This window comes from Nycticebus coucang, chromosome 2 (genome assembly GCF_027406575.1).
Source record: "Nycticebus coucang isolate mNycCou1 chromosome 2, mNycCou1.pri, whole genome shotgun sequence".
In the NCBI taxonomy this organism is placed as follows: Eukaryota; Metazoa; Chordata; class Mammalia; order Primates; family Lorisidae; genus Nycticebus; species Nycticebus coucang.
Window position 1 is genome coordinate 89,035,353 of NC_069781.1, and position 26,392 is coordinate 89,061,744.

At 41.9% G+C, this 26,392-nt stretch overlaps 1 protein-coding gene across 2 annotated transcripts in view; it reads right to left on the reverse strand.

Annotated features, from left to right (window-relative positions):
* GNA14 (G protein subunit alpha 14) overlaps positions 1–26,392 on the reverse strand; it is a 202,321-nt gene that overhangs the window by 89,124 nt on the left and 86,805 nt on the right. For both annotated transcript variants that reach the window (XM_053578772.1, XM_053578780.1), the window contains exon 2: positions 10,797–10,981. In XM_053578772.1, the coding sequence (XP_053434747.1) occupies positions 10,797–10,981 (185 nt within the window). The remainder of the gene's footprint in view (positions 1–10,796; positions 10,982–26,392) is intronic.

A 26,392-nucleotide genomic window follows, 5' to 3' on the forward strand; every position in this document is an offset into this window, starting at 1 on the left:
GTTTAGGACACAGCAGAATGTGATTTTTTGATTCTGAAAGTAGGTTATCCATATGTTTAAATATTATAATTTCACCAAAACCCAACATATCCGTCAGTGAAGGAAGGAAATAAAAACACTGAGAGCTTTGGTGACCTGTCCAAGACTGTTGAGGAAATAAATAACTGTGTAGGAATGCAATTTAATGCCAAAGTTTGTCCCATTTTAATATACCAAAGCTAACTTGGCTTTGAGAAGAAAGACTTTCTTGTTTGGGGTAATTATTGACATCATGGAGGGCTGCACTTATCCGCAAATCCAAATCATGATAATCTGGTGATAAACCTCCAAAGCACAGGGAGCCTCCATAAAGCTCAACAGGAAGACATCCAGGTCAACATACGGCAGAGGGACAATAGGAGGGGCAGGAGATCAGAGCCTCGGGGAGAACTGGTGGCCACAGGTCAACCACATGGGCTCCCTCACATGCCAGCCTTAGACTCCTCCACTGCCTTCAAAATAAATGGAAGGCAGGTAAAGCCTAAAGGCACCTAAAATATAGTTATTCTTATCCTCAGCCTTTTTGCAATTAACCCAATTTTAACTATTCAGGTGATTGGATAGTTTGGTTTTTTTTTTTTTTAAAGAAAATTAAGGAAAATCAGTCATCGTTCTGTCCTTAATGATATGTACATTCACACAGAGAGACAACTTCTAACCAGATCCTATAAATGGCCAAGTGAAAAAATGAGCCTATATCTTTATGTCCAATTATAGACTGAAAGAGCCAACATGTTTTCAAATTTGATTTAGGGAAAATATAAAGTAATAGTTAAATGTGCAAGCTATTATACATTACTCTAAAAATCATTCTTAATTAAACCTGACAGAGTTTAGATGACAGAAATTAAGGTAAAGTACACAAGATACAATGTCCCAAAGCTCCCTGAAAACATTTTAGCTTCCAAAAAGGAAGTATCAGGCAGGGAGTACACCATGCACTGCAGGCGCCCCTGGTGGGGACATCCGAGGCTGCCGCTGGAGAGTTGTGTGTCCAGGAGACTGAGGGAACCCATCAGGAAGCGAAGCTGCTAAAACTCACCCATGTCCAGGTTACCATGGATGCAGAGCTGGGGTCTGCAATCAGCCAAATACAACTGGAAAAGAAGTTTTTGATTGGATGGTTAAGACTATTGGCCTCCAGGAAGTGTGGTACTTTGGCCTCCAGTATGTGGATAATAAGGATTTCCTACCTGGCTGAAACTCATTAAAAAGGATTATCTGCCCAGGAGGTCAGGAAGGAGAATCCACTCCAGTTGAAGATCCAGGCCAAGTTCTATACTGAAGACATGGCTAAGGAGCTCATCCAGGGCATCACTCAGAAACTCTTCTTGCTCCAAGTGAAGGATCAGGAATCCTTAGCCGTGAGATTGACTGCCCTCTGAGACCCCAATGCTCCTACGCTGTGCAGGCCGAGTTTGGGGACTATAACAAAGAAGTGCAGGAGGCAGAGTTCCTCAACTTGGAGCAGCTGATCCCTCAAAGAGTTACAGACAGCGCAAACTTACCAGGAACCAGTGGAAGACCCAGATCCAGGTATGGCCCTCAGAGCACCATGGGACACTCAAAGACAGTGCTATGCTGGACTCTCTCAAGATTGCTCAGGACCTGGACAGGTATGGAATCAACTATTTCAAGATCAAAAACAAGAAAGGAACAGACATCTGGCTTGGAGCAGATGCCCTTGTACTAAGCATTTATGAGGAAGAGGATACGTTGACCCCAAAGATTGGCTTCCCTTCGAGTGCAATCAGGAGCATGTCTTTCGATGACAAAAAGTTTGTCATTAAGCCCCTCTGAGAATTTACAAGTGGATCCTGAATGGGGAACCACCAGCCATAGCTGCCCTGCAGGTAGCCCAACACCAGCTAGGTGAGGAAGGCCCAGGCCGACGAGCCCCAGAAGCAGCTGGAACGGCAACAACTAGAAACTGAGAAGGAGAGAAACTGTTGAGAGAGAAAGAATAGATAATGTGGGAGGAGGAACTGATGCTGGGGCTGCAGGATGTCCAGGAGAAAACCAGGAAGGCAGAGAAAGAACTCTCCCAGCAGAATCAGAGAGCCTTGCGGCTGGAGGAGAGGAAGCCAACCTCACTGCTGCACTGCAGCCCAGGGAGGAGCTGGAGACACGGGCAGAGGATCAGGAAGACCCGGGAGCAGCTGGCGGCGGCACGTGCAGAGAACACGGCCAAGATCGCCCTCCTGGAGGCAGCCAGGCGGGCAAGGAGGATGAGGTCCCTGAGCGCCAGCACAAGGCCGGAGAAGCCCAGCAGGACCCAGCAAAGACCAAGGAGGAGCTGCGCCTGGCAATGACCACGTCCCCAACCCGCTGCCCCTCCTGTAGGAGCGGATCAGGTCACCTGCCACCTGCCAGAGGGCCCGCAGGAAGAGGGGGAGCCCCTGGTTTGCAGCAGGGAGCTGTCCGGCCAGGCACCCTGGACCATGCCAGGACAGCAAGAAGAACCAGCGTGTGTAGCGGCAGCTGCCGACACTGAGCGACAAGCTGTCCCACGCCAGAGGCGTGAAGAAAGGTCATGGTCCATGTCCCCGTAGGGCCGGGGCAAGTGCAAGACGCAGCGGCAGATGCCGTGGGCAATGCCCTCAGTGGACGCACGAATCTTGAGGACAAGGACCGGCCAGGACGCGGGCAGAGGGGCGCTTCGTGGGCCCTGCCAGCCTTGTCATGCCTGTATCTCCAGCGCTCCAGAGCATTTAACCTGGCAGAGATATTTAGGGTTGGGAAGCCTCTCCAGCCTGTTTTTTCCAATTGTATCATACCGCCAAACAGGCCTGAGATTTATGATTCCTGTTGAATCACCTCCCAGGTTGTGCTGGGGTAGGGCAGACTAAATTAAGGCAAGGCGCCTGTTAGGGTGAGTAATACGCTCTGTGCTGGCCTGTATGATACCAGATCCAGTATCATTAAAGAAAATCACATCATGGCTTAAAAACGAACAAAACAAACAGAAAAGCAAAAAAAGGAGTGTCAATGAAAAAAGTAAACTGGTCTGGCTTCTAATGAATATACTTTTTACTCTAAAGGTAGGTTTCCTGGTTAAAAAAAAAAAATCTAATTCCATTAGATGAGTTACTGTATTCCATTCAAAACATCTCCCCCTCCTCCCACTGCCACCTTAAAAAACAGCTTTGTGATATACAGGAGATGCCTTCTAGAATATGTACCTGGGTTAATACTGCAGAGCTTATTAACTAGTTAATGAGGAAATCTGTCTCTAAATTCAATAACCCCAGATGAACACCTGAATCCTCTGGCAAGATTGTCCAAACAATCCCAACAGGGAATTTACCTCTTGGTACGTGTTTATGGCCGTCACATCAGTGAGGTAAGTGAATGTGCAGAGAAGGCAGTTGTGCGGAGAGGAGCAGAGCGCTGGGATTCCTCGGCTAACAAGAATCCAACTAGCATCGCGGGTGATGAGTCTGATGTTCTTTAAAGAGTTTTGAATCATGAGGGTGTTTCTCATGTTCCCCTTTTTAAGACAGCAATAAAGTCAGATGGAATTTAAAAGGCTCAGGACAAATAGTTAACATATGGTGGATGAACAGATCAGTAAAGAGACTGACGTCATACTAGTTTCTGGATTGTTTGCAACTTTGTGGGGGTTTCACTTTTTCAACAGGTTTTCTTAAGCATTTCTTGGAATGTGGGTGGTTTATTCACCCCATTTATCAAGCTTTGAGGTAATGGAGGAAATTAATATTTCGGTGGTCAAGTCAATGTTATTATTCATCATCAGTCCCAGAATGCCCTTATTCCCCAGTTCAGGAACAAAGGGTTCCAGGTGATCCGATTTACTTGTGATGGCTATTTTGGAGGAAACCAGTTTTTTTCCCACCCTATTCTTTCCCATTTTCCAGACTCTTACATTTCAAGCTCTGATCATAGTAATTTTCACACAAAAGGAAACACTGATTAATCAGAGAACTATTGGGATAAACAGAAAAGCTCCTGCCTAGGATTTTGGTGGAGGATCTGTTGTTGTTGTCATGACACTAAGTAGAATGAACTCCTTTGTAAGGAGAAAAATGTACTATCTAGCTAGCTGGCTAGCTTTTTATTTATAGAAACAGGGTCTTAATCTGTCACCTAGGCTGGAGTGTACTGGCATAATCCTAGCTCACTGTAGCCTCAAATTCCAGGGCTCAAGCAATTGTCCCACTTCAACCTCCCAAGTAGCTAGGACTACAGATATGTATCACCATGCCTAAATATTTTGTAGATATGGGGTTTTGCTATGTTGCCCAGGCTGGTCTTAAACTTCTGGTCTTGAACTTCTTGTCTCAAGGGATCTTTCCCCTTTGGCCTCCCAAAGTATTGGGATTACAGGAATGAGCCACTGTGTCTAGCCCATGCAATTTTTAATATCCAACAAGACATAGGAAGCAAAGGCCTGAGTTTAACATTTGCCAGAGAACAAGCAACCTTGGGCCATAGCCAAAGTTGGAACATTGGTCTCACTGTTCCCAAAGGTTCATGCAGAATATGACTTTTAAAATTGGATGAGGAAGTGGGACTGAAAAATATATTTAAACAGATGTTTTAAAAACTAGAAAATAAGAGGGTTTTAAAACACTCCAAGCCCTGAGAAACTCTTCTATTAAAAAGTGACATAAATTGACCTTTTTTACTTAAGTGTGCCTGATTTCCTCATATGCGTCTTTAACAAACTCTCCTGGAAATTCACCCCTCTACCTTCTGAAAAGGAAAAGTTAAGCCAGAGGATTTATATATGCATAGATGTGAAATATTATCAAAGGGCTTTTTGGTATTAAAAATGTACTCTCCTGTGATTCTGTCTCATAAATACCAGATATTATTGCTTAAATGTGAATTTAGATGTATGATGCTTACATTTTGTGCTTGATAAATTATCATATCAATAAATAAAACTATTTAATAATTATGAGTAAAAATATGCAACTACCTAATTTCCTAATTTAATGTCTCTGTTTTCTCACAACCAAAATTGCATGGTATTTTTTATAATAGGAAGACCTATACCTTGGGCCTGCACTCAACAAAGCCTGCGTCTCTGGTTGTTTTAATGATCAAAAAGAAGTTATAATTTCCATATAGCAACAACAGGAAAAGAAGGGCGAAAAGGTGCTAATGATGGGACCTGGAGAGAATGAGATGCCGTTTCTTCCTCAGTCCCCACCCCATTGCTGGAAGCTCTGGACATGAAGCTGTGCTGGGCCCCTGGGAGACTCAAAAGAAATAAACCCAGAATCTGTGATTCAAAGATGCCACTTAGAGATACTGTCAAGGCTACCAGCACTTAGTCTAACCAAGGCAGCCTAAATTGGCTGAACAAAACAAATGTTCTCAATGCTTAATTAGGTCATTCTAGGGAGAAGATGGTAAGTTCCCCTGCCTGCTAGGGAAAAGTTGGTAGGAAAGCAGAAGCATAGAATCCAAAATGAATATCTCTAAATAATGTAAAAACACATATATCTCAGTGGTTCTCAACCTTGGCTGCCCGATTAGATCACCTGGGAAGCAACTAAAAAAAAATCAATGCAAATCCTCAAGCTGCAGTCTAGAATATTCTCCCTGAATCTCTGGGTGTGGTAACCTGGGCATTAGCATAGAAACCCCACTGGTGATTCTCACGTGCAGCTAAGATGGAGAACCATTGCTTTGGATGTTTGACCGCCTGATAAACCCAGCACCAAGGAGAGGAGGAGGAGCTTTGCGGGACTTGCAAAACTTCAAACAGAACCAGCAGAGGCTTTGTGAGTCAGTTCAATTAAAAAAAATTAGCATTTCAAGAGTTGTGGTTGGCTGGAAGGCCCAAGGCAACAGTGCCAACTGGGAATTTGAATTCAGCAAAAGCTTCTAATGGAAGAGTCAGATGCTTTCTGAAGGGAAGTTCAGACCTCACACTTCTAGAAACATTGTCTTCTTAGTTACTCAGAGTAGAATGGCAGGCAAAATAATCTTCTTACCATTCAATTTTTTTTTCTCAATTATTTTTGTTTTTGCCATAAGCTCTTACAGTTAAATTTGTTTAAGTTATATGGAAATATGACATGGCCACACTATAGTAAAGCACTCATATAAGGAGGGCCGGGGGAGGTGCGAGGATCCCTAGACCTTTTTTTTCCTAGAGAGCACTGAACATAGAACTGAAATGCACTGGGGAAGTCAGGTGGGGCTGCCCTTTGCCCTTGGGAAATTCTGCATCTACATCAGCCAATCACATCCTTCACTGCAGGACAGGTATATAGAATGAGAGTTTCTCAAGTTCAAGATGCTACAGACAGCAAAAAATATGAAGCTCTTCAGGCTTCTGTGAAATCATCACAAGTAAACATGAGTTACAAGCTAACTCAGGAACTTAGGAACTCTGCCGCTGAACAAATGCTGTTGTAATATTTATTTAAGAAGTCATAAATTCTAATATGTGCTTATAAAATACTCTTGAGAGACATTCATAAAAACTAAGGCTTATCAACAGAGTGAGCAAAAACATATGAATCATTTCTTGAAAAAAAATTAAGCAGGAAAGGTATAAGAAGATAATCTTCAAGGCTATATCTTAATTGAAAAAATATGTTGGTTAAAAAACAAATGCTCAACTAAGTTTCTGATAAATTCCCTTTAATAAGCAGTCTGTCAAATAATACGCAAATATTTTTACCAACCTGAGCAATGATCTCACTAACATTTGAAATACAACCCTCGAAAGCAACTTTTAATTCTCTTCCATATACTTTAAAGAAAGCATTCCCAGTTCTTTAAAAAAACAAAACAAAACAAAAAAAACAACAAAAGATTCCACATAATTACAATAAATACTCAGCAATAAGTAGTGAGGGAAGGCCGCACCCGTAGCTCAGTGGGTAGGGCACCAGCCACATACACTTGAGGCTGGTGGGTTTGAACCCGGCCCAGGCCTGCTAAACAACGATAATTGCAACGACAACAACAACAAAAAAAAATAGCTGGGCATTGTGGTGGGCACCTATAGTCCCAGTTACTTGGGAGGCTGAGGCAAGAGAATTGCTTAAGCCCAAGAGTTTGAGCTTGCTGTGAACTGTGATGCCACAGCACTCTACCGAGCGCAACATAGTAAGACTCTGTCTCAAAAAAAAGGTGAGTGGTGAAGGAAAAAAATATACCATTGTGGAAGTAAAAACTAATTAAGGTTTTGTTTATCCCTGTCTTAACTAGTCAATGTAAGTTATGCAATACTTTGTAAAGAATATATGCTTTCCAAACTAATTACTGAATATTACTGGAAAATGTCTACTAATCATTTCACCATCTTATGACCTAAGCATGGTACCTTGTTGCAATTTAATGTTTGGAATTAGAAATAGCACATAGAGAAAATGATTAGAATAGCATACAGGAAAACAAAAAGGAATGGATAAAATGACATAAACAAATAATAGGAAAAACAATAAGTCCATTTCTGATTTTTGAACTTGCCCCAATAATAACATTATATAATTTGAGTGCCACTTAATTTGTAAAGCAATTCTTCTTGCTCGTGTTACCTTTTGAAGTAGACAGATCTTGTGTTGTCTGCATTTAACAGATGAGGAAACAGAAAACTAGAGCAGGGACAGCTTCTCCTATGACCAGGGTCATCAAACAACACCCACAGACTAAATTTGCCCATGGCTTGAGCGGATTTTTGTATGGCCTGTGAGTTGAGAATAGTTTTTACATTTTGTGAATAAAGTTTACAATTGAGCCACACTCATTAGCTATCGCTCGTGGCTATTTTCTGTGCTCCAACAGCAGAGCTGAGTCACTGCAACTGCTTCCTTATAGCCCACAAAGCCAAAAATATTTGCTCTTTGGTCCCTTCTAGAAAAGTTTGCCGACCCCTGCCGTAGATACACAGGGAAACCATAAGCAGAACCCAGATTTGGGAGAGCCAATCCAGTGTTCTTTCCACTCAATCTCCTGCCTCTCATTAAGCCATTTCAGCAGCCAGTCCATTCCAGGCATCTGTCTGAGGGATAAGAGAAAACTTATGGAATATAAATCTAGATAACTTGAAGTAGAAAGAAGGTAGGCATTGCGAATGGAACCAGACACAGCAAATGAGGAGACAGGAAGTACAACAGGTCATGGATAGAGAGGAATTTTGCCCCAGGATGCTCCACACCCAGAGTTTCATCCACATCTCATTTAGTTAATAAGATTTTGAACTTCTTGAATTGATATTTAGATTGGATTTGGGTCTTAGAGTTGGTGCTACAATGGGTTAAGATTTTTAGAGATATAAGGATAGAGTGATTACATTTTGCAGGTGGGATGGACATGAATCTTGGGAAGCCAGAAAGAAGACTACACTAGTTCAATAGTGGATAAGGGAGGCCTTCACCTAGTGCCTGGAGTCCTAATGAGAGGGAAATTTGAAAACAAACACAGAGGTGCCAACTATTTCCAACAGCCAAAAGCTAAGGGAGAAGCTGGAATGAGATGTTCTCTCAGAGCCTCCAGTTAGAACCTATAAATCTTGATTTGGGACTTTTAGCATCCGGAACAGCCCTATGAAACTAGTGCAGATTAATGGGCAAAGGAATATGGCCTATGAAAAGAAGATTAAGAGAAAAGAAGAAAGTGATAAGTGTCAAATCCCATGAAACCATTTTGTTTAAAATATTATATAGGGCAGCACCCATGGCTCAGTGAGTAGGGTACTGGCCCCATATACCAAGGGTGGTGGGTTCAAACCCAGCCCCGGCCAAACTGCAACAAAAAATAGCCAGGCGTTGTGGCGGGCGCCTGTAGTCCCACCTACTTGGGAGGCTGAGGCGAGAGAATCACCTAAGCCCAAGAGCTGGAGATTGCTGTGAGCTGTGACACCATAGCACTCTACAGAGGGCGACAAATTGAGACTCTGTCTGTAAAAAAAATAATAAATAAACAAAATAAAATAAAATACTATATAAACTGAGGGCCAGGCATGGTGGCTCATGCCTATAATCCTGGCACTCAGGGAGGCAGAGGTGGGTGGATCACTTGAGCTCAGGACTTCAAGACCAGCCTTAGCAAGAGTGACACTCCATCTCTACTAAAAATGAAAAATGGAGACAAGAGGATTGCTTGAGCCCAAGAGTTTGAGGTTGCTGTGAGCTATGACACAATAGCACTCTACCAAGGCCACAAAGGGAGACTCTATCTCAAAATAAATAAAAAATAAACTGAATACTTCTAGAAGGCCATGAAGGGAAAATAAAAACCCAAAGGCCTTCAGCACCAAGCTTGATTAGGTTTTACAAACACTCGCTGCCAAAGTAAGCAGAAGTGGCTTATACTTGAGCCTTTTCTTCCAAATAGCTCTGTTTCCAAATCCACCTCCGAATTCCAAGCTTTGCCCTGTCAGCTCACTATGATTGGTAAAGAAAAAAGATTTTACAACAGGAGAAAAGAAACTGAAATCAGCACAAGGAAGTTTCCTGCCATGCCTCTTCTCTAAAATAATCTTAAATCTCCACAGAAAGCCTACTTTACATTACATAAAGTAAAAAATAACCGCAGGCTCTCAAAAAGATATTGCATGCACTCAAAAGCAGTGCATCAAGGAATCATCACACGCATACCTAGACTCTCCCAATGGGTCAATATGCACCTCTCATGTTACTTGGTACCAGATACACCATAGGCTAATTCACCCTCCATGTTGTTGAAGGTTGAAAGTGTAGGCAAGACACGTTTCTTCATTTCCTCAAGAGAGCAAGCAGGGGATGGATGGCAAAGATGGAGGTTGCAGGGATCATGTAAAGATAAGCCTAAAATTTGGCACATACTGTGTTTCCCTATGTAATTCAGTCACTGAGAAGTAGAAAATTTAGATTGTTTGATTGCTCTGAAACTCCGCATGTCATATACAATATATAAACTATATGTAAGTACAGGTACCACAAATTCATGGTAAAGCTGTCCTTGGGGGGCTATACTGAAGCCCGGGTAATTCTGGCATTTCAGTAGCTAAATTCTTTCTAAATAGAGCAACAAGAGACCCATCTGACACAGAATTTTTCTCTGTGTCATGTGTAACTTGGTATTAATTATTTTAAATAGATTCTTATTTCTAACCTAGATTTTTGATGAACTCAGAGGCAGCATCACTTTCCTATGGATTTGCATTCCAGTATACCTTACTGCAATCCCCCCTTCCCAACCTCCTGTGCCATTGTTTCGATCTTAAATAACCAGGAGTGATAAAAAAGCCAGTGCCAGCCTGACACCATCACTTCATGAGACAGCACATTGCTGGGACAAAGCATTGCTCTCAAGAGTGTCACTTAGTTTCCAACAAGGGCTAGCTCCCAACATAAACAAACAAAACCCACTGACTTCTCTGCGCTGTCTGCAGCACATTAGTGAAACTATTTCCTGAGACTGGGAATTCTTGAAAAGCCAGCCATTGTAAACCCAGTGTCTCCACTGCTCCAGTGAGACATTAACTGGGTTTCTTAGTGGGAAAAGAAAATGTATGTGCTTTTCTTCTCTCGTGCCTGAAGTAAGCAACCTAAATAATGGCCCAACCTTCTGAATCCCTGCACCCTGGGTAGCCTCCCACGTGCCTGTGGTAGAACTCCTGCAGAAGGAAGACCACAAAGCCAACAAAATTCTCCAAATCCTCTCCATTATCTCCACCCCAGTGTGAGCTCAGGAGCTTCTTCTGGCACCCCAAAGCATGTTTTGCTCAAAGACATATGCTAAGAAGAGCAGGCAGACACACGTTCACAAACAGGGTAATGCTTTACCTTATTCTGCTCACACACATACTGTATCCTCAGGGCGTCCATTGCTCTGATCATGGCTTGCATGGCAGTGAATATGTTTTGGTAAACCAGCTTCGTGAACCCCTTTCTGTCCTCATCACTGTAACCAGACCCATGGATAATTCTCATTTGTTTGATGAAGGTGCTTTTCCCACTTTCACCAGTTCCTAGGAGACAAAACAAGAAAAACACAGTCAGCAGTCTTTTAAAGGAACACACGGAGAAAGAAGGGACCTTTGGGGAGTATCAGGCCATGTCCCAATGAGTCGGTTGACGGAACGGACTTGGAAAGGGTCTGCCAAATATTTATGTAGTTTTATGCTACAGGGTAGAGCCATCCTAAGTCCGGGGAAATGCTTCCCCATATCTCTTGCCCTAAATCCTTAAAACAACTGTCTGAAAGCCCTGGGCATTTGAGGGTTTGTCAGTGTGAACACGGCCATGGCAGCAATGGGAGCTGCTTCAGAGTACAGAGAGGATTTGAGCAGAGGGACACTGGGACAAGAGAAAAAGGCTAATGAACTGATCAATTCCTTCCTTTCAAATACATGAAAGCTCTTGATCCTCACACAATGAAGGGCCAAGTGTTTACATTTTTGCTTCTCTTCATGTTCCAATTTGTAGTTCAGGAAGTTCTCAAAACTCACAGCATTTGCACAAGGCAGCCAGGGGACACTTTACAATATTTTACCACTCTTGTTCTTAAATGTGGCTTAATGTCCAGACATAACATATGTGAAATACAATGCCAAGACTTGACATTCATGTTAGATGGAGACATTGCTTGAAAAGATAGTAAAGGTTTCTGTATGCAAGACAGATTTATACCAGGGAATAAAAATATTTTTTAATATTTTCTGTGATACAGATAATCTATCATAAGAGATCCCATTACCATGTTTTGAACATGATACATTCCATTCACGGTTCATTTCCAAATCTAAGTATTGCTTTAAGAATTTTATTAACAGTTCAGGTTGGAATGCCCTCAGCAGGACAATGTTTCTTCAAATTGAAATGAATAAAAATCTATTTCAGAACAAAAATGCCTCCAGAAAAAAGTTACACATTTTAAACGGATGGCTGTATGATATGTGAATTGTTACCTCAATAAAACTGTTACCCCAAAAGTTGTCTAACTCAGTATTTCTGTCAAGTGAAAAAAATCATGTGAAAATATTAATTAGAGCAACATACTTAGTAATTTTACTATCAAAAAGGCAAAAAATAGGGGATAAGAATTAATTATCAATGTCTCTATTACTCATCCACGTCTTACTGGCACAGCAGGACGCCCAGACTGTGCAATTATAAATAAATCCAATCATCTTTGATGCTTTGCTGACTTAGTCATATAAAAACCTTAGTCTTACACATCTTTTCCTACATTTTAGTTATAGAGACATGTTTTTCAGGGTAGGAGGATGGAACATATTGATGATCGTTTATTAGTGTGATTATAATGTGTAATCATGGAAACTCAGGGGGACGTGGGTCTCTGTGTGTACAATGGCCAGGTCCCTGCATATATCAGGGTGAGGCCTGTCGCAAAGTCCCAGCTGAGATAAAATTCTTAAAATTTGATAAGTCTCTTCCTTAAAAGAAAACATGTTCCTTCAGAATAATCTTTGCAAAACACAAACTTGTTCTTCTATCTTTCTCCCCATCTTTAGCTCAAAACCCTCAATGGTTTCCCACTCCGCTGAGGAAGAAAGGAAAAACTCCTTAGCAGGAGCAGGAAGGCTGTGCAGGCAGGCCTGCATCTTCACCAGCATCTTTCTTCTACCTGCCATGCTCCAACCACGCTGGCTGCTTTCAGAACCTCTGCCTTGCAGCCTTCATGCACACCGTTCCCTGTTCCTAGACAAACCTTAAATTCACGGCCATGCCCTGAACCCTAAACCCTGATGACCCTCCATCTTGCAGGTTCTGGCTGCTGAGGCACAGAGGAGAACCTACAGACAGATGAATGCCCCCATAAACAGTGTCACTGTTATCTCCCCACAGTAAGAAAGGTGGGTGCCGTCTTCCCATGGCAGAGATGAGGAAACTGGGTGGGAGTCAGGAGACAAGCCAAGGCTGAGTGCAGACACAGGGCTGAGACAGCAGTCAGGCTGCCAATGCCTCAGCCTTCACAGCCAGCCTCAAACATTATCTCCCCTGGAAAGGATTTCTCCCCCTCCATCCTATCAACACATAGGCCTGTGCCCTCTGAGCTTTCAAAGTAGACACCCCAGGGGAAGCACATCACCGACTTGCTGTTTGAAGGTGTATTTCTCACTACACTTAGCCCAGTAAGCATAGGGCCAGGGATTCGCTCACTTGAGTGCCACAAACAATGTGCCTACTACGTAGTCCAAAATCAAAGAATTATTCAATGAAAGAATGAATGGAATAAATGTGAAAAGTCAGTTTTCTTCATATAAGATGAAGATATGAGGTATATCATGGACAGCCTCAAAAACTTCATCATAGGTATGAATCATACAAGGATAACTGAGATGAGACCAGGTGCCCCTGGCATTCACCATTTCATGACAACTCGTGGCTTCCCAGACCCTATATGCCAAGGTGAAGATGTGGGGGGAAGACCTACCAGCAGAATTTGGTCCAAAGTCCCAGATCAAATTACATCTCCATTCCTGCAGCATCTTGGGGTCCCTGCACCTGCTCCTGACGATGACACTGCTACACTCTCTATTTCACCCCGGCAGAGATGAGCTCTGATCAAGTGCTGAATGACTCCCAAGCAAACATCGATATGTCTCTGTTTTATACACAATGAAGCAGATGTGAATGCAGAGGTTGTCTAACTACCTCAAGACAAACTGTGATTTTGGTCCTAAAGACTCCACACACACACACACGCCGCCCCCACCACCACCACCACCAATCACTCGTGACACAACCTGAAATTCTATGCCAAAACAGACTTTTTTAAATTTTGTTTTGTTTTTATGAGATGGGATCGCCCTCTGTTGCCTGAGTTAAAGTGCCTGGGCTCGAGCGTTGCTTCCACCTCCATCTCCAGAGTGGCTGGAACTACAGGGTGAGTCATCACAGCCAGCTTGAGATACAGAATCTGTTTGGTAATAAGGGTCATTCACTCACAAGAAGTTAATACAAGTTCCACTAGCAGTCTCAGACACACATTTGTCAATATTCTACAGTTTTAAATTGTGGTTGTTTAAAGAATTAAAAAACTAAATGTGGGGCAAAAGGGGGGCAGTCGAGAAGCAAAGAAGAGATCAGAAGATACCCACCACCGAGGGCTGAGGTCAAGAGAGCAAAGAGCCAGTGTGGGCAGGTTCTCTGCTTTCATTCAAGCCTCAACAACCCAGCTAATGTCTCCTTTTTCCAGCAGGGAAATTGAAAATCAGAAAATTAAATAGGTTGTCCAAGGTCACTCAGCTGGGAAGTGTTGGGGCCTGAGTCCAAATCTGGGTCTGTGTGGGTCTGTGGTAACGCCCTTAGCTATGGGCTGGTTTTACACAGGGTAATGGAGATCACAGTAACACCCTAGTTATGGGCTGGTTTTACACAGGGTATTGGAGATCACAGTAACACCCTAGTTATGGGCTGGTTTTACACAGGGTATTGGAGATCACAGTTAACACCCTAGTTATGGGCTGGTTTTACACAGGGTATTGGAGATCAACGGTCACATCATTCCCTCCTTTCAGCTTATGTGCTTTCTTTAGCTGAGACTAACACTATTAACACTTGGAACTTTCATTCAGCCTGCAGAGCTCTGCTCTAAATGAGATGGTTCCAGCAGCAGGTGGGGGCAGGTGAAAGTGGATGACAGCATCGTTCTGTCCAGAATAACAGCTGTGACCAGGACCATAGAGATCAAGTAAATTCAGCTAAGGATCTAAGTTGAGTCTCCTGGCTTGTTCCAAACAGAAACTCAACACTCAGACATTAAGTATACAACTGTGCATTTATTCAGAGAAAGTAAGGGAAAAATGAAAAGGAGATTATTTTTAGAATGAAAATGATTGGTGATTAGAGGGTTAGGTGACTAGTAGAATGTGTGTTTGGGTCAGTTGCTTCTCTCTTTGTGAGGACTTTCTCTCCTGCTCCCCCACAAAATAAATGTGCTAGTGGATGGTCCTCTGCAGCCTTAGTGACTAGAGATGGCAAAAAGAACAGTAGCCCTCACCCCAGGGTAGCTTTTTGGCTCACAGGAGGGAAACACCTTTTTTTTTTTTTTTTTTTTTTTTTTTTTTTTTGTAGAGACAGAGTCTCACTGTACCGCCCTCGGGTAGAGTGCCGTGGCGTCACACGGCTCACAGCAACCTCCAACTCTTGGGCTTACGCGATTCTCTTGCCTCAGCCTCCCGAGCAGCTGGGACTACAGGCGCCCGCCACAACGCCCGGCTATTTTTTTTTTGTTGCAGTTTGGCCGGGGCTGGGCCTGAACCCGCCACCCTCGGCATATGGGGCTGGCGCCCTACTCACTGAGCCACAGGCGCCGCCCAGGAGGGAAACACCTTTTGATTGGAAGCTGTGCTGTTAACTAAGGGATTCACTTAAATAGGATGGGGGGTGGGGGAGGAGGGAAGGGGAACCACAGGCCAGAAGGCTTTCCATACTGGACCCAATCTGTAAAATCACAGAGCAAAAGGAGGAACAAAATTACATCTCTAGATTCTGTCTCAAATATAATGAAGGGAAATGGCTCTTCTCCCTTTAGTTTTTGTTTGACTGTTTTCGTATTTAAAACCAATCTAACAATGGTTTTAAGTACTGTTAAACTCTCATTATCATCAAGAGCTTGCTATGTCTGAGGTATTTGTCATCATACCACTGCAGCTGGCATCTGTAATAAAATCAGCAGGTAACTTCTGGGACGGTACTCTACAGAGACAGTAACAGATTCACTCCAGGACTGAATGTCCCTTTCTCTGCCTTTAGGCTCTCCCACCTCTCAGCAGGGGACAAAACCATTTCTGGTCCAAGACTCCCATGATCTCCCCAATCTCTTGCTATGAATCTTACCCTGGATCCCTCGCCTCCCTTACCCTCATAAAATGTGAGTTATTTCCTTTTCCAAAGTAAATACTCAATTTCTTTTTGTTTGTTTGGATTTTTTTGTTTGTTTTTGGCATAGAGTCTCCTATGCCCAGGGTGGAGTGCCCTGGAGTCACAGCTCCCAGTAACCTCAAACTCCTGGGCTCAAGCAATCCCTTCGCATCAGCCTCCCAAGTTGGTGGGACTACAGGTGTCCACTACAACACCCAATAACTCAATTAATTTTAAATTAAACACACATCCATGGCTACTCTTCTCTGGTTGGCATGTACAGATAATTTGTGTTCTAATTTAAAGCTGACCTCCACCGGCTTCCGGCCACCGTGGGTGAGAGGTGTGTGACTTTGATGCTGCAAAGTTGGGCACCTTCCTATAAAACACTTCCTTTCGGCCTCCGCTCAAATAGCCTTTCACTCATTTGTGTAGCAACCTTGTAAATTTTGTCATACACATATGTTGCCTGTATGATTATGTAATATTTAGCTTTATTTTTTATTTAAGTAAGCTTGTTGTGAAAGGAAACCTGAATATCATAAGTAAAAAACCAGTATCATTTGCCATGTTTAATCAAATTAAACACAATAAAATAAATAGGACTACTTCAGCAAATTCCAAATAAAAACACCTTGGCTATCAGTGATCCAGGGACCACAGTTCAGAAAAGAATACACGTGAATCATCGTCCTCTCAATATGAAATTTATTCTTTTACTTCTTATCCTTAGAGAAGATTTCCCTTCAACTTCTCTCTGGAGGCTTCTGAAATTCTATGCAAGAATCTCAGCCAAATATAAAATAACCAAGGCCTGAAAACTCACGTAACTGAGAAGGGGTCACCGAAATGTCTTAGCACTAAAATGTTAAGCTCTCTGAGATTTGAGAAAGCAATATAAGGTTAAAATTTCAACTTAATTTCAGATACACAGAAAGGCTTCCGAAAGGAACAAAAAGTTGCTTTTAGGATCCAAGAAAGAACAGAGGCCAAAGCAAAATAAATCCCTTCCAAGCGATAAACCAAGGACATCAAAACAGAAAGCCAATTGTTCTAAAGTTTACCTACAATTCAGAAAACTCTTTCTGAATTTGGCTCCCAGAGAGCCAAAGAGAGCGGATACATCTTCCTGGACAGGAGAACTGTCTCCAGTTGTCTAATGTTTCCTGAAACCATCCTGAGAAGCCACTGTTTTTAGCTCAGTTTTACCAGAGATGATGTAAACAGGACTAAAATGTATGTCAGAACAAGGACAAGGACACAGTTCTGGATGTCAGTCATATGGTCTAAGTCAGTGGTTCTCAACCTTCCTAATGCTGCGACCCTTTAATGCAGTTCCTCATGTTGCGGTGACCCCAACCATAAAATTATTTTCATTGCTACTTCATAACTGTAATTTTGCTACTGCTATGAATCATAATGTAAATATCTGATATTCAGGATGGTCTTAGGCCCCTGGGAAAGGGTCGTTTGACCCCCCAAAGGGGTCGTGACCCACAAGTTGAGAACCTCTGGTCTAAGTGATCTATGCCAATGGGCAGGATTTTTCCACCATAAACGGAGAAGTAAGTACTAGGGGGTCTCAGAATGAGGACCTTATTTTTCTTGTGTTCCGGTACCTACAGAGTAGAACAAAGCAAAAGACTAATGAACATCCACGAATGGGTGTTGATTGACTACAGATAACCCAGGACGGTTTCAGCTTTGAAAAGCAATAAGGAAGTGGGTTGGCCAGCTCACAGCAGAGTCTGTTGAGTATCCAGAGCAACCTCAGCCAGGAGCAGGCACACTGCCACCTGCCCTTTCTCAAGGAGACACTCAAACCCCACATGCCGGCAACACTGGGAGGCTCAGGTTCCATATCAGGACTTTCTCATAGTGCAAATAGGTGAGTTCCGAAATTCCTTTTGGAATCTCCAAACAGGAGGCCTGAGGAGAGTGCCTAGACATTGGGTCACTCTGCAGGACCCCTTCGAACTCACAGCTGACCTTGGGCAGTAGCCGCTTACACAGTGGGAATTTCTGCACGCACTGCCATTCTGCTGCTCGTTATTCTAGAGAAGCTGATTCGTGAGAGAATCAACTAACACTGGAAAACTTCTGGATGATTCCCTACCCAAGTGCCCAGCAGAATCTGATGTGGGATGGGGAAGGTCACTCATAAAAAATGCAGAATCTTGGGCCTCTCCAATCTATTAATTTTAGCTGGCCCGGGAATAGCATTTTTTGTCCAATACTCCAGGCACAGATTGGTTGAAAAACACTTTTCCAGGGCCCTTCAAAGGGGAACTTCTACTGTAATGCTGAAGTTATTACATCCCATTCAGTTTAGCTGATGGGCTTTTTCCTACCAAGTTCTAATTTTATTTCAGCATGAGTAAAATATCCCTTTGGGAATTCTGTTTTTCAATTTCCTGAGGGAATACATTGTCTAAAGTGCCAGTAAGATTTGCTTATTCAAGTCAGTGCTGCCTGCTTCTACCCAGCGCCACTTCAGCATCACAACCAGGTCACCTTCCCCAGCTTTTGTTCTTGCAAATAGAACAGATGTGCTATTTTTCCACCATAAACGGAGAAGGAGCAATGACCCAGACAGCAAAGAATTGGCAACAACTGGAGACAGGGGTCATGGTTGCTGTCGCCACCAAAGAGGTTAATACTAGACTTTTGAAACAAAAAAAGGAAAGTTATAAGAAATTACAGTGATGAGAATGAATAAAGAGTTAAAATTTAAAAAAAACTGAATTCAAAAGATGCTGTATTATTTTTGATAGTCTTTTTGATTCATTAATCTGTAAAAAGCATCCTTATTAACAAGAAAATCAGCAATTCCAAAGATTTCCTGCTACTTTCTGTCATCTTTGGGTCTCATTTTGATCAAGAAACTATTTTCAAGTCCAAACTTGCAAAGTCAAATAGTCATACTAATAATCTTTAATCACAGAGAATTTTTAAATAATTATTTTTCTAATTTGAGGGTTCAAAAAGAATTTACTTTTCATATTTACCATGAGTACATTTAAAAGTTCAAATAAAATGAGACTAACAAGGCTAATTTCTACTCTATTAATCTGAGCTATTTATCCATACAATCAAATTGTAATTTATTATAAATGTGGTATCCTTTTACAATTTAATACAAATGTTAACTTAGTACTAGTTTTTTTGTTTGTTTGTTTGTTTTGGAGTTTTTGGCCAGGTCTGGGTTTGAACCTGCTACCTCCGGCATATGGGGCTGGTGCCCTACTCCTTTGAGCCACCAGCTCCACCCTAGTACTAGATGTTTTATATCAGGAAATGGTTGGCATTGATTTGTATAAATCTCTTGTATGTAGCTACATGAGCAGAGATCTTTGACCCTTCATAGAGTTACACAATTATACTCATTCTATGTCCATAGCTCACATGTATAAGCTACCAAAAAAGTAGCAAAATATTCAGACTCTTAGGAATCAGATGCTTATTAGGGACAAAACTAATCACTTTTCCTTAAAAATGAATGAACCACACAAAAGATAGGGGAAAACCTATTCGAATGAGCTCTGTGATTTACAGCTAAAATATTAGTGATTAGAAGCACAATCACTGACATCACCTTCTGCTCAGACTGACTCATCATTGTTTTACTTTTTTAAAAAGGTAAATTTAAGCACAGTCATTAATGGTTTTAGAATCTCCCATAATTCACTGCTGCTTCTAAAAACTAACATTTCCCTCCTTCTTACAGAAACATTCCCCAAGAAATCATCATACTGGGGCACTGGTAAGACTTTGGTGTCCCAGCTTTTGAAAGAATCTGAGTAGTAATCTAACACTGGCATGTTTAACACAAGAATGAGCCGAAAGTCAGAACGTGTCTTTGCACAATTGGGATTGTCCAAGAGTTTGGCATTGCTCACGTTGAAAAAGAAAACAAAATTACTTATGGGAAAATTACTTGAAAGAAAAGAAAGCGGCTCTAAAAACTGATGGACTTCAAATCCTTAAGCCTCAGTAAGGACAGGTAAGGGGATGATGCACCCCTGTGGACACGCTAAACATTTTGCTGAGAGCATCATTGCTCAGGCCTATAACCCCAACACTTTAGCAGGCTGAGGCGGGAGGACCTTTGCATAAGCTCAGGAGTTCCTGAACACATTCCTGAAACACTAGCACCTACAGAGTACATGTCCCACTTTCCTATCCTCCTCCCCCATCCCCAAAGTGACATCAAAATGAAAACAAAATAAATGTTAGTTAAACAAAAGAATCTACCAGTGCAATTAAATACAAGATGAAGTTCAGAATGAAAGCATGGGAATTTCAACATTGTCTGTCTTTGAAAGTGTAATGCATTATCAGCTCCCTCGCAAAGCTAAGAAATTGTTCTCTTGAAGTACAACTCAGAATTCTGGCAGACCATGAAACGTGTTTTATTCAGATTTAAATATATGTACAAATAGATATATTGTTCAGTCCACTATTGTGATCAAAATATGCAGATTCACCCTTGAAGGGTCCACTTTAAGAATGCAAGGGCAAAGTAACTGCAAGATATTAGCAAGATTACATCAACCACTTAAAACTCCAGCCTGGTCACTTTCACCTCCCTTTACCTATCCTGGTATTTCTGCTAACTCCCTGGCCAAAGCCTCCAACCCATCCTCATGTGGCTGAAGCATCACTTTTCCCAGGAGTCCTCCTGCATTCCCAAGAAGACTCTTTCTCTTCTCCCTGTCACTACAGAATCTTTACATACATCACCTCTGCCTCTGCCTGTTTCTATGTCCTCTCGTCATATGCTTCTGTGCCTTCCCATTCCTCTGTGAGTTCCCTGAGGTCAGCAACTGTCTTCTCCCCTCTGAGCCCCTGGACAGGCTGCCTAAGAGTAGGTGCTACATACATGTCTGCATATTTGAAAAATTACTTCTGTAGCACTTCTCATCTAATGACCAAATAGCCTTGGAATCCTTGTTACCATTTCACCCAGGGGGCCCTTTCCCAGCATAAATGAAACATCTTCTGCCCCTTTAGTTGTCCCTTCATCCCCTAGGTCAACAAACAAGTCTCTCATAACTCTCGAGTTTTCAACAAAAGGTTTCCATTATGGCTCCATCCTCTGAAAGAAAGAGATTTCTTTTCTGGGCTACACTGTGAATCAACCCACTTCAGGATGTGCTTAGAGTCATTCCAGTCATTACTTATTTGTAGTCTATACTGGATACAAATTCTAGGGCATGAGCCTCCATCCAAGTGGAGAAGCCAACTTCCTAGTTTCTTCTCCTCCAGTTCAAAATCCCTGTGAGCCTCGGACTCCCCAGAACCATAAGCTCCAGAATGACTAAGACCAAGACATTTGGGTAAGAATTTTCAATGTATCTCTTATTGTAGCCAAAAAATTCCTTAAGAGCTGGGTGTGGTGCCTGTAATCCCAACAATTCAAGAGTTTAAAGCGGAAGAATCACTTGAGGCCAGGAGTTTAAGAGCAGCCTGAGCCAGAGCTAGACTCTGCCTATAAAAAAAAAAAAAAGAAAAGAAAAGAAAAAAATAGGCAGGTGCAGTGGCTCATACCTATGGTCCCAACTATTCAGGAAGCTGGGAGGATCCCTTGATTCCCAGAGTTCAAGGCTGCAGTGCGCCATGATTGCACCACTGCGTTCCAGCCTGGGCAACAGAGACTCTATCTCTAAAATTTTTTTCAACTATTTTTTAAATTTCTTTAAAATATGTTATTTAGTTTCCAAGGAGCAATCTAGTGATTCATGACTAGTAATCATCTCCAGCCCCATCTATCAAGATCTCTGTCTGTGGAAAGGTATTTTCAAAAACAGGCTGAATTCCTCCAGAGTGGGTTAAAATAACCAGGATGACAATACCCTCTGGTTACCCAAGACAGCCATAATTTATACTGCTTGTCCTGAGATTATTATTTATAGCATCCTTTTGCATTCTCAATAGTATCCTGGTTTGGACGACTAAGTGTATGGTTATCCTGACTATCACTCTGCCTTCACAGCCTCCATTAGCATTGCTACTCTGAGTCACCGCTTAAACAGTTTAAGATAAGAAAATCCATAACCACCCAGCCAGCTTTTCCTTTTATACAACCTCCTCCTTAAAAAATAATACAGATTTTTTTTTTTTTTTTTGAGACAGAGTCTCAAGCTTTCACGCTGAGTAGAGTGCTGTGGCATCATAGCTCACAGCAACCTCTAACTCTTGGGCTCAAGCGATCCTCTTGCCTCAGTTTTTCTATTTTTAGTAGAGATAGGGTCTCACTTTTTCTCAGGCTGGTCTCCAACTCGTGAGCTCAAGCACTCCACTTGCCTAAGCCTCCCAGAGTGCTGGGATTACAGACATGAGCCACTGTGCCCGGCTTAATCCAGATCTTCAGTAAGAAAATTGTAGCAATCGCTGACATCTTTCTTATATTGGGAGAATGCACTTTTTGCCCTTGCTACAAAACCAGCTGAACAACATAACCCAACTAGCTGCTTTGTTACAGACAGTGGGAAAACATATGCAAAAGAGGTCATTTCAACTCAAAGGACTTTGTAGATGAGATAGCTATTATCTGTATTAATTATATTTCTAGTGACCTACTTTTAGTAGAAAAAAAATCTTTGCACCAAAAGTCAATCTGGTATCTCTTCAAAGGCTGTAATTAAACATATAAAAGAAATTCTGTTGCTATGTGGGGAAGAAAAAGAGGTAAAGTAAGTCCTCTCTTTTTTTATTCTACCAATTAGTGGAATGCCTTTGCTATCACAATAAGAGCAATTCCTCCAAGATACAAGGAAGCAAAGTGTATAAACTAAAGCTTACTCTCATTGTATCCCAGTGATACGGATATGTTTTAATGCCTTTTTTTTGAATGGTGGATAAGATGGTATGGCACAAAAATTATAGCAAGACAGTCCATTTGGGGGTTTTATTTCTTGGAGTTAAAGGGCCTATCCCTGCTTGAATCCTAGACTTTTAATATACTAGTTATCTATATAACAAGTTACTTAACCTCTCAGTTTCTTCATCAGTAAAGCTGGTAGAATAAGACCACCCCCTTCATTGTTTATGAGAATTAAAATTACTTTTCATTTTCAGCAGTATTCAAATATTATCATGATAAGTGATACGGGTAATAACTGTAGAAATGAAGAGAAAGAAGCAAAGGTAAGGGTTTGGGAGGCTCAGTGAATTTGGGAGACAAGGTTAGAAACAGGAATTACAATGTCAGAGACCAGGAACTTGGTGGCATTGCTATTAATAATGGGTAGTTGAAAAATGGCACCTGTATTGGTTTCCTAGGTTCCTGTAATAGTACCACAAACTGGGTCACCCAAAATAAAAGAAATGTATTCTCTCCCAGAGGCTCTGCAGGAAGTGGGTTCCACCCTCCCCTCTACCTTCGGGGGGTAGCTAACAATCCCTGACCATCTTTGTTTTGTGGCAAGATAACTCCAACCTGTGCCTTTGCTGTCACGCAGTCACCCTTCTGTGTCTGTATCAAGATTTTACTCTTCCTATAAGGATGCCCCACATGATGGTTTGGGGGCCCACTCAACTCCACCATGACCACACCTTGAGTAGCTTGCATCTACAAAGACTCTGTTTCCAAATAAGGTCATATTCACAGGTTCCAAATCCACCAGGGGTTGGCAGGGGCTCCCTGTTCAACCCCATGCGGTGCTACTTGGGAATGCTGATCATATTCTCAATGCTCAGAGAAAACTGGTATGATACCTATTGGTAGGCTCGTCATAGAAAAGAAAAGAGTAGGGGATTCCTGTACATTTTCTAAATTTAGCAAAAAATTTTTTAACCTCCAACAGGAAAGGGAAAGGATCTCTTTAGTATTCCAGTTTTTCTACCCACCATCCAGACTTTATCCAGCAGGTTAAAGAACTTCCTCTTTACAACTTTTCTCATTTATTTTCTATGTGAAGCGATTTCACTAACGAAAGTTACTTTATTAGGAGTAAATGTGGGTAAACAATCAGATTATCAACCTTCTACATCGATGCAGCAGCATCAGTTAAATGTCTCCAATAACAACCCCAAAAGTTTGAACCTAGAGAACCCATTTGTTTAATAACTTGGCCAGTACATCATTCAACTCTTTAATATCTAATTTGAAAGTCTTTTGAGGGGCATATATTCTCTAGTTCAACACAAACCCTCCCACACTCTACCCATCGTCCTGATGGTCCTATGCCAAGTCCATTCACACTCATGTGGTAGCTGCTAGAGCCCTGAGCATTTATGTTTCCCAGCCATAAACTCTACCACCCTATGGCCCTAAAACCAGCCCTCCCTCTCCAGCTAGAACTACAATCTTATCTCATTTCACTCTAATTTTCTTACATGTCATTTATTGGGCTAGCCATTTTCCTGGATTAATCAGTTTTTTTGAAATTCTTCTCAGTTCAGACTTTGTCTCCCCCACAACTAGATTAAAAATAGCTTCATATTTTGTAACCTCCCACAACATCTAGCCCAGTGATTTTCAACCAGCATGCTGCAGCACACTGGTGTATTGTGAGAAGATCTTAGGTGTGCTGCAAAAACTTTTTAAAGATCCTTTATTTTCAAAAGAAGTTCAAAGCAAAGTATATTCTTTTTTAACTCCTTTCTTTTTTTGATTAACATAATATAAGTAAGCCACAGAAGTTTAACTATAGGTTCAGGGGTACTGTGAGATAAAAAAAAAAAAAAAAAAGGTGAGAAACACTGCTCTAGCCTAACAAAATAATCTGCACAGAACAGACCTTCAAATGCTTGGTGGCTAAAAAAGAAAGGGCCAGACAACATCTTGCAATTGTTCTCACATTCCAGGGCTCAGCACACCACCACCTTCAGAGGTGGGCAAAGGAGCCCCAACTGTAGAGGGCCTCATTCTGACCTTCTTTCACTTGCTCCCCACCCAAGGGATCCATATGGACCATGGCTATTTGACATCCATGTCCTGTCCCCAGTTCCATGACCTTGTTCCGGTCCTGGAAACTCTGGCAGCCTTGTTCTGGGTGCTGGAGACTCTGGAACCCACTTCTAGGACTTAATGGGCCATTCCCCAATCCATCATCTTGGGTACAAACAATAAGTTCATGTGCCTCAAGAATAGCCACAGGACAGGTGTTTGTGGGGGTGTGAAGACAGAACTTGGATGTGCTAGCCAGGGCTCATGTAAAGTCCTGTGCACTGGAAGTGGGAGGGGCTAGGGAGAAGGGAACCCAACCATGGGCTTCTATATCTGTATTCCTGCCGGGCCCTGCAAATATTCAGCACGTCCCTTTGCTCTCCATCCACTCAGGGTAGAAGAAGTAATGATCAATGGCAAAATTCTCTTGTTTACACCTCTTACCCAGAACATGGTTCCCCACATTCCAGATATTTTGGTATAGATCTATTCTGTAAAGAATTATCTGGCTTTCGTTATCTGATAAAAAGAATGGCTGACTAAACAGAATAAACTTTCATTTTCAAATTCAGTTTTTAAGAAGTGAAGGAGGCTTTGCAAGTTTCTAAGAATGGCACATATTATTAGCTAAGTGAAAAGTCTTCGAGTTATACAGTGTTCGTGGGCAAATAAGATACTCACGACATTCAGGGTGGTGTCATGTGCTCACATACATATCCATGTCCGCCCTGAAATAACCATCGTTACTGTGCATACGCAGGTTCCAAACACATGCATTACCAGAAAATGCACTCAGGTTACGTCCTACAGTGTGACATCAGTTTGACAATACTAATTAAAAGTGCATTTAAACTATCTTCAAAGTAGTCATTAAATCTCATTTCATATGTCCTATAATCCCACCACTGCCTACACGGTGACGACCAAAGAGAATCAAATAGGGGATGGAAATCAGATGGCCTTGGCAGAACGTGGCCAGGTCAGGTTGTACACAAAAAAGCAAAATTAACTGCAGGGTCCATGTGCACATTGAAATGGTCAGCTCCATGGTCATTCACTGGAAATTTAGCTATCCTGGTCTCAAGATCTGAGCAGATTTTTCCTTACTGGTTATCTACAGTGGGTCCCACTCTTGCTTTAAATTCTATATGGAAATTAAAATGCAGTTCTGTGTTTCCTGATGAGAAATATTTTCAAGCAGTCTGTTTCGTCTTCCCTTACCATCACCACCAAAACATACAGAAGAATTTTTTCCCAGCAAAGGTTTGTGTCTCTTTGTTTTAAGAAAGGGTCTCGCTCTGTTGCCCAGGCATCATCACAGCTCACTGTAACCTCAAGCTCCTGGGCCCAAGAGGGTCTCCTGCCTTGGCCTCTCAAAGTGCTGGGATTATAGGCATGAGCAATCTCATTTGGCTTAATTATATTTTTAAAGGAAAAAATTCTAACATTTTGGGAAGATTAGCTAAAATTTTTATTATACTTTATACAGAACTTATGTGCCTACAATTCAACAGCCAACCAAAATCAAGAATCTCTGGCTAATGTTCTTTGACACGGTTGTACATTCTCCAAATGTTCTTTTCCTCCTCTCCCGCATTCTTTTTCAAACTCAAAATCGTCAGTTTCTAGTCATCTACTACTTTTTGACAATGAAACT